The 9,280-nt window shown below is 35.2% G+C and overlaps 1 protein-coding gene across 1 annotated transcript; it reads left to right on the top strand.

Moving 5' to 3' along the window:
* Nucleotides 1-3,662: 3,662 nt before the first annotated feature.
* Nucleotides 3,663-8,440, top strand: LOC122289187 (aluminum-activated malate transporter 9-like). Its single transcript, XM_043096152.1, has 6 exons — nt 3,663-4,231; nt 4,545-4,685; nt 4,789-5,058; nt 5,437-5,576; nt 5,688-5,834; nt 7,569-8,440. The coding sequence occupies exons 1-6, from the start codon at nt 3,940-3,942 to the stop codon at nt 8,175-8,177; spliced, it is 1,599 nt and encodes a 532-aa protein (XP_042952086.1). The 5' UTR covers nt 3,663-3,939; the 3' UTR covers nt 8,178-8,440.
* The last annotated feature ends 840 nt before the right edge of the window (nt 8,441-9,280 follow it).

The following is a 9,280-nucleotide window of genomic DNA, read 5'->3' as shown; positions in this document are numbered from 1 at the left end:
TTTTGTCAACAAATATGTAAGATGAAAGAAGAATTAGAAGATATGCATAGAGGTTCCAATGAAAGGATGAGGGGGATGACAATGACCATGATGCTAAAATATGACAAGTATTTGAGACATTTGATTAGAATGAATATTTTGTTATATGTGACTATTATTCTTGATCCCCGTATGAAAGTTTTAGGCTTGTTATATGGTTTGAGACTTGCTCATGATCAGGCATGGATTGATCTTATTGGTGAATTGGCTCGAGATACCCTGATTAAATTGTATGATGAGTTTAATGCAATTAAGGATGATATTGCATCCAATACACATACACTTACCCCAACGCCTTCTACAGACACCGTGACCGAGCCTCCTACAAAGAAGCGTAGAATGCATAGACTAAGACTCCCGCACAGAATTTCACACTAGTCCATCAAACTATGGAGGTTCTTTCGGAGTTAGACAACTATTTGTCAACGGATATGATCCAAGATGATGATGATAATTTCGATATATTAGGATGGTGGAAGAATGCAGTAAATAAATATACCATCATTTCTGAGATTGTCCGCTGTGTTTTGGCCATTCCTATTAGCACCGTTGCCTTAGAGTCAACATTTAGTACCGGAGGTCACACATTGGATCATTTATGCAGTTCATTGTCTCCTATAACTGTGGAGGTATTGATATGCACACAGAGTTGGACGATAGGAAATGATATTCATGTTCTGGATCTTTTAGATTTTAAGGAGACCGATGAGAAGGGTGATGTTCAGTGTGGATTTGTACCACCTGATAATTGTTTTTATTTTATTATTTTAATTTATTTATATTCATTTCGATTTTATCGTTATTAATTTTAGTATTAATTCTTGTAGTAACACATGAGACGACGTCTAGCTCCGTTGCAATATAAATATATGCTCAAGTCTAAGCCGCCCCAAGTGTTACAGTCAAAGACAAGCCACAGCTGACAGCTTTCTCTTTAGAATATTCAAAATTTGAATTATTTGTTTATATTTTGTATTCAATGATTTGTAATATTGATACAATATCTCTTGGAGTCTTGAACATTTTTATGTTTGTAATTTTGTAATTGTTTAGCCTTTCAATTTTGTAATAGCTTAGTTATTATTATTAGGTATTAAACTAGTAACTTTTATTAACCATAAAATCAATTACTATAGTTCAAACTTTTTTTTTAATCTGGTTTTTAATTTTTTTTTCTTTTTACTTATAATTTTATGGGTTGAAAATAGTTTAGAAGCTTTTTTGGATCTAAAAGAAAAGTTTGTGGGTCATTTTAGGCCTATTTTAACGATTTTTAGGTAAAAAATAACCCATAAATTACTTCTGAACCCAAGGTCCAATATGAATTTTTTTTAGGAGCAGACAAATTGCTTTTCAATCCGTACCTGTTATGCAGGACGGAGGATGGGAAATCCTTTCCCATCCACCCTATTTGGGGGCAGAGGGCGGGGAGGTGTCTATCCCACACTGTATGGTGTGGGTAGCACCCTAATAGCCAGTCGTAAGGAATCGTGCGCATGCAAGACTAATTTGCAGCTAGCATTAGTCTCCCTTTCCAGCATTGCTACTGCATGCATGCACTGAATCCTTGATAATTCACTGATCTCACATTTAATTTCCTTTTTCTCAGTTTCCAAAGCATGCAGGAAAAAGAAAAGGTGTTTTCCTGTATCATGCATCATTCCTTATCATCTATACAATAATATCAACCATGTACAATTAATGGTGTTTTCTCTTTTATATATATATATATATATATATATATTATATCAACCATATGCACGTTGCAAATCGACTGAACCTAAGACAACATGCGCATGATCTTGAACTGCTAAGAACAAATTTCAATCACTGGATCGGGGTTAGCTTTCAAAAGGAATCATGCAATGAACGAGCTGGAAGTATACAAATATATGAAGACTAATTACCATGCATTGGTTGGTTAAGATGTATCCAGAAAGTTGTAAGAACATATTCTATAATATCAGATATTCATCGACGGTAATTTTTCTGCAGGAAAGCTAGCTGGCCTCGGGTGGCAAGCATGCACGCAGAATCAGTTCTTATTTTCTCCTTAAAGTTATAATTTCTCACGATTTCTTAATTAATGCATGATCTTTTGCATGATTGTACGTACGTACATTCGAAATTTAAAAATGCTAGTACTCGGCCTAGAAGTGGGAATTACCAGGACCATAGGAAAAAGGTTCCCAGATCGAATCAACCTGACAAAAATATATGCAATTTTATGGCTGCACCATAGATCAAGACATGCATTCTTATATACCCAAATAAATTTTCTAATTTTCTTGAGAATGAAACTAACAAGTTGTTTTGATGTTTTTATTCTTTCGTCTCACCCTGGCCAAGAGGTTATGCAAAACTAGATCGAAAAGAAATTAAAAGGTTGAAGCCAGGGAAATAATGGCCATAAATTTTCTGCAAAGTGCAAAGCATCTGATTGTCTGTTTCAACTTTCCCTCAATACTTGAAGAGAATATGAAAGAGCGAAGTACTCTATCAATCGTTAATTTACACTAAGTGGGAAAATTCTGGGCATTTATTCGGTCGTCTTCGATCGGATGAACACGTACGTACGCGTAGAACTTAAATAATTGCAGTAAAGAAATATATCATAACAACGAGTAGACTAGCTAGGAATATAACCTAAAAATAGGAATTAATGGTGCGTACGTAAAGCAGTAAACTTCTGGGGCTGAATTTAAGGATCGATAAATGAGTTAGGAAAAGCAAGCATGCATGATATGCTATAATATCGACAAGTGGATACATTAGGATTTTGTATCAAAGGAGGAGAGGGCTTGATGGAATGCTGAAATTATATATAAATGGGTGAGAATATATAGAAAGGCCGAGAAAAGCAAAAAGGGATCGCTAGCTGAAGAGGGAGAAGAATTATTTGATGGTATAATTTGAAAAACTTGTTTATCTCAGCTTCACGCAAGCAACAACCGATGCGGAGCAGTCTCTGTCGAAGAAAATATTCTAAATGAAGAAATGAAGACGTTTTCCACCTCTTTTTGCAAATTCTTGTTCCAAGTATTTTTTTCGATCTTCTACTATTTTTGGTTAATTTTCAAGGAATTGAAATCTCCACTAAAGAAGTACTGGAATTAATTGCAGCAAAAAGAGCTACTTTAGTTATATGTTTAATTAACTATTACTCTTGCTCCTATATGTCGTGATGTTTTGGTTATGAGAAATGATAGTTGTAGTCGTAAATATGTTAATGCCGCATTGTTATTTTGAAAAAAAAAGAATAATATGGGACTTACATGAAAAAAATTAATTTTTAATAATTGACTCCATTCTTTTTTAAAATGATTGTATATTACTTGCACACTCTACAACTAAATGTAGTGATAAAAAAAAAAAAATTATTACCCACATGCATATATGAATTTTGAAACTGCAAACCGTACGTACGTGTGTGGCTGATTGCATGGCTAATGCAAGTCAGATTCTGATTCTCCATCCCAGTATTTTTGAGGTTAAGCATCTTCTTATCTTCAGTGTTTAGCTCCATCTTCTCTTCTATTATTGTCGATCGTATTATTCTTTTTTTTTTTTTTTTTATTGCTAAATATGATATCCTGACCTGACATACTTTTTCTTCTCCTACTTGCACCAAGAAGTTAGTTCTACTCTCCCCTTTAAATCAGTCTCTCCTTCTCAGACCATTCCCACCACCAAATCAGCCATAATTATTCTTCAGCTCGATCGATCATCACACTGATCTTGCTCCCGGCCTGTCACATGCAGCTGAACCCTCTTTTGTTTCACTAGGTTTAGTCTAAGTGCCATAAAGTATATATTAAATACATAAACTGTACGGAGCTGTTGAAGCTAGTTAGTGGTCTTCAGATCAAGAATTTGAAACTCGTCTTTCTTCGTTGGAGAATGAATGGCAAAAAGGATAGCTTTGAGATCAATATCTCTTCGGCTACGAAAGCCAAACTGCCTGCGGCCAGCAAGAAGTCCGGCGGGATTGGCTTCTCATGCAAAGCCTGGATTTGGAATGTATGGGAATTTTGCAACGAAGACGTCAATAGGGTAGTATTCGCGTTCAAAGTGGGCCTAGCTGTTCTTCTTGTGTCTTTCCTTATACTATTCCAAGCACCTTATGAAGTATTTGGCGCCAGCATCATCTGGTCCATCCTCACTGTTGCCATCATGTTCGAATATACAGTCGGTATGTATATATATATATATGCATGGCCATGTTTAAAAAAAAAAAAAAACGATTATCTGTATTCATTAACAAAACTAAGTTCTTTAAAAGCCTAAGCTACATGCACCCACGTACGCATGCCTCTAAATCTACATCCTCGGAAAATGGTATACTCACGAGTCACATCGAATAAAAACTATATATGTATATATTTCTGTTTGGGATATAATTCATAGAAACGAAAATGATCATAATCCTATATATTGGCATAAGGAAATTAACTAACTCATTAATCTTCCACGCAATCATAATGTATGACTGTGAATTTCTTCAGGTGCAACATTTAATCGAGGATTCAACCGAGCACTTGGAAGCTTGCTTGCTGGAATCTTGGCTATCGCTGTTGGTCAGTTAGCTCTCTGCACTGGCCCAGTTGCTGAGCCTATTATAATTGGAATTAGCATCTTTCTGATCGGTAAACATAGTCTCTAAATTTCTCAAAATCTAGTAAAACTAATGACTAATTTAGACTTAGCTTGTTGAGAAATATTCCGATGAAACTTTATTAATTCATGCAGGGACTGTTACATCATTCATGAAATTATGGCCATCACTTGTGCCATATGAATATGGGTTCAGGGTCATACTTTTCACCTTTTGCCTGGTCATCGTTTCTGGTTACCGGATGGGAAACCCGATCAGGACTGCCATGGATCGACTGTACTCAATAGCCATTGGAGGGCTTGTCGCTGTCCTAGTCAATGTGCTTATTCTTCCTATTTGGGCAGGGGAGCAGTTGCACAAGGAGCTTGTTGACAGTTTCAATGCAGTGGCTGACTCACTTGAAGGTAACCTAATTTAAGAATTCTCGGAAATGCAAAACAGAAACCACCACTCGTTGAAAGCACGGATGAATATAATTAAAGCCTGCAAAATTAACCAAAATATATATTAATGGGTGGATTTGGCTTCCCAATCCATTTCCCTGCCAAACTCGGTATCTAATTACTCTGGATTTCATATTCATATGCGTATATTCTATATATTAATTTGAATAAATTACAAATAGCTAGCTAGTCTCGTAAGGTTACTCCCATGCATGTGGGTCCAGACTATGATTTCATCGTAAATTAACATGATCTATATATCCTAGAAATATATGAAGTGGGAATTATTAATTAGTCGTATCTTTTAACACCAATATAAATATTGCCATCTATTTATAGAATGTGTGAAGAAATATTTGGAAGATGAAGGGTTGGAACATCCAGAATTCTCAAAGACTGTCATGGATGAGTTTTCAGACGAGCCTGCATATAAGAAATGTCGAAGCACTTTGAACTCATCCGCAAAACTAGAGTCCTTGGTACTTATTTTTCAAATTTGTACAGAACTTTTTACCCTTTTCATAATACAAGCTAGCTCTTGATTGCCAGTATTAATAATTGTCAGTGATATTGCATGTACCTATCACTAGGCTAGTGCAGCGAAATGGGAGCCACCACATGGGAGGTTCCGACACTTCTTCTATCCCTGGTCGGAGTACGTCAAAGTTGGAGCAGTTTTACGATATTGTGCTTACGAGGTTATGGCACTTCACGGTGTTCTACACTCTGAAATTCAGGTGTTTCCTCTATCTTACTATATGATTATGAAGGCATCATGGGTATATCCAAAATTAAACAACTTAAATTTTGATACTATATATGTGCCAATATTATATAGTCTCTGTCAAAAGGTTTGAATTAAGCACAAAATATCAATTACCAATTAAAGAATATCCATAGACCTCCAACAGAATCAGAACCGGTGCACGACTTTGTTGCATATAAATGCTAGCTAGAAACGTTTCTATTGAAATAGAAAGGGAAAAGGGTGAGGTACTCAAGGAATCAGACAGTTTGGCCTTACATGGTGCATGTGTTCGTGATCTACTTGGTGTCCATTTAAGATATCATTCGAATATATATATGCAATGAGTGGCTGGGTGATTAGTTGCTAAAGACAATATTAATCGATTCGTTTATTCATTTTAGGAAACATGTTATAATAATATTCTATATCCTCGTACGTGGTATATATATGTTCTTTGTCCCCAATCCCATGCAGTAGCAACTATATATTGCCATATTGATGATCATGTCATGCATGCATGTGGCGAGATTCTTTACGAATAATAAAGAGATTAATTTATCAGATAATAGCACGGAGCTCGACAGTCATTCACTGATATTGGCTTTTGAAAGGATGTAGATCTCTAACTCAAAATTTTCTAGTCCATGGCACAGGAGTGGCTGTAAAACATTGTATTGAGTTGGATAATATATAAACACAGCTAGCTGGCTAGCAGAGTAAGAAATTATTCCTTTGAGGTTGAATTAATATTTGACTAATTATATATTAATTACATCTTTTTGAAGATCATGTATATTTTTCTATATGCAGAGTAAAACAAAAAAAAAAACAAAAAAATTATATATGACAATAAAATGACATTGGAATATTATGAAAAAGTTAATCAACTTAGGGATATATATGTGCGCACAAAAATAAATGTAACATTTTCGATCTCCTCTTCAATTGAAAATTATAACTTAGTACATTGAAATATATATCCCTTTAAAGTTGTGTTTGTCGAGAAGATAAAGAAACAAGAACAAGGAGGGGTTAAAAGTGGACTCGAGGAATGGTGAAAAAAATTTAGAAATTGAGAAAAAATTTCAGGTTGGTTTTTTAGGTTTTCCAGAAACTGAAATAAATTTATGGAATTCCTGGCCCAACCCCTGAAACACGGGTGTAAAGGGGAGCAAGGAATGGGGTTGGATAAGGCATATCTTTTGGCCATTGAATGAAATAAAGCTTCAAAATCCACGAGAAGTTGCCATTTTTAGGGAGTGCGTGCAGATGATCTGTTGTAAGGCCACGTTCTGCTATATCTCCTGATTTACAGTATCAGAGAAGTTCAATCAATGGGGAAAAAATTAACTGCATGAGTACTGTCTGATCTGAGGTACGCACTGACCAATATCTCTTGTCGATGCAATATTCTTTCGCAGCCAATCTTATCTAAATTGAATAAAATGGATGGACTATAAGAATTTAGGAATAAAAAAAAAAGTTCATTTAAAGTCATATGTAAGCAGCAGTCCTTATATATGTGGTAGTGGAGTCTTAATACTATGTGAATTGAATGGAAATAGAACAGAAGGCCGGCCAGAAGTACTGCCGGCAGTAGTACTCACGCATAAAACTAAAAATCATATATACTGAGCTTTCAAGTTTCAAGCTGTCCATTTATATATATATATATATAAAATAAATTTTAACACGCTTTCTACCTTTTGGGGGTTTTATATAGGCACCACACAACCTCAGATTCACATTCAAGTCAGAAATCCAAGAAGCAGCAAACCAGGCTGCAGAACTGGTGAGGCTTTTGGGCAAAGATATCAGCAACATGGAGAAAAGCCTGAAAACCTCTTTACTGAAAAGGGTTCACAGCTCAACTGAGAGACTCCAAAGAGCCATAGACGTGCATTCTTATCTCCTTACATCCAGCAGTGATCCCCCAGATAACTTTTCCAGGCCATTACCAAACCTCCCTTGTGCCCTTTCATCCACCCCATCCGACTTCTCAAACCAATTGGCCGATCTTGATGAAAACAACAGCCTCGAAAACACTGCAAACCCACCCTCAGGGACTCTCCCACTGGCACGGACTGAGACAATGAAGAAGCAATCCAGAAGGCTGCATTCTTGGCCATCTAGAGAGGTAGATGCTTTTGAAGAAGATGGAGGTCTGAATACAGACATCTTGCCTCGGATGAGCGCAATGGAGAGCACTGCAGCATTGTCACTGGCTACCTTTACTTCCTTGCTTATCGAGTTTGTGGTCAGGCTTGATCACTTGGTTGAAGCAGTTGATGAACTTTCCAAGATGGCCAAGTTCAAGCAACAAGGGTTCTAGCTAGCTGGAACTTGAAAGAGGTTTACATCTACAGATTTTGATACGGTAATAAGGGAACAACTAGGATTGGAAAAGAACAGAAAATCACCCTACAGATCAGGGATACGAGGGTTCTGGAAAACACTTTCTTCAGCCGTAAATAAATTTCTTCTTAAAAAGAAAGAGAGAATGTATGACATGCTCAGACGTATTCAGTACACCCTATACATTGTATCATGGATTTTTATTAAGGTTTGAAAAACTCAATTGGGATGAAAAGATGATCAGTGAACCTAGATTTGCTGTAAAATAATATACGTACAATTATTTATAATCTTAACAAATTATTTATTTTTTAATACAAACCTATCAATTATATAAAATTTAAGTTTTTTTATATTTATTTTTTATTTTTTTATTTAATATTTAAAAAATAATTTTTAATAAATTTATAATTTTTTTATTTTAATAAAAAAATATTTAATAATAATAATAATAAAGATAAAAAAAATTGTCCTGACTCTCTCGGTGGCCTTCCTTTTGTGGAGTAGCACCACCCATACACACATGGTCAATAGGTGTGGGCTAGTCTGGCCCCTATACATATGAAGCAGCAAGCACCAAAACAACGTGGCAAACACAACATCATGGGCCACAACTGTCCGATGCATATATTTGAGGTCAACATGGTAATCTGTGCAAAAGCCAAAAGCCGACATCTGAGAAGTAATGTGGACCTTCCAACATTCAACTTTAAAGTCTTTACAGCTAATGAGTGGCTGAGTGCTGACAGAAAATTCTGTCAGAAGAAGCCAGGGAGCTCATCTTTCACGCACCGCGAATCCATGAAAAAAATCTCTTATCAATTTTATAAAAATAAATTTATAAATTATTATAATTTATAAAAAATATATATTATAATTTAATGTATAATATTAATTTATAAAAAAATTATATTCTTAAATTGATATGTAAAATATATCTAATAAAATCTTTCAATAACATTGTTTTCTTATTTTCTTTCACCGTATTAGAGCATTGATAATAGGTTATTTATCTTCATCTTCATTTTTGAATTTGAAAAATATGTCCTTAAAATAATCTACATTGGTTTATTCATATCT

The sequence above is a fragment of the Carya illinoinensis genome, chromosome 12 (genome assembly GCF_018687715.1).
Source record: "Carya illinoinensis cultivar Pawnee chromosome 12, C.illinoinensisPawnee_v1, whole genome shotgun sequence".
Classification (NCBI taxonomy): Eukaryota; Viridiplantae; Streptophyta; class Magnoliopsida; order Fagales; family Juglandaceae; genus Carya; species Carya illinoinensis.
Note: the sequence above shows the minus strand (reverse complement) of the source record. Positions and strands in the feature narration are given on the sequence as shown.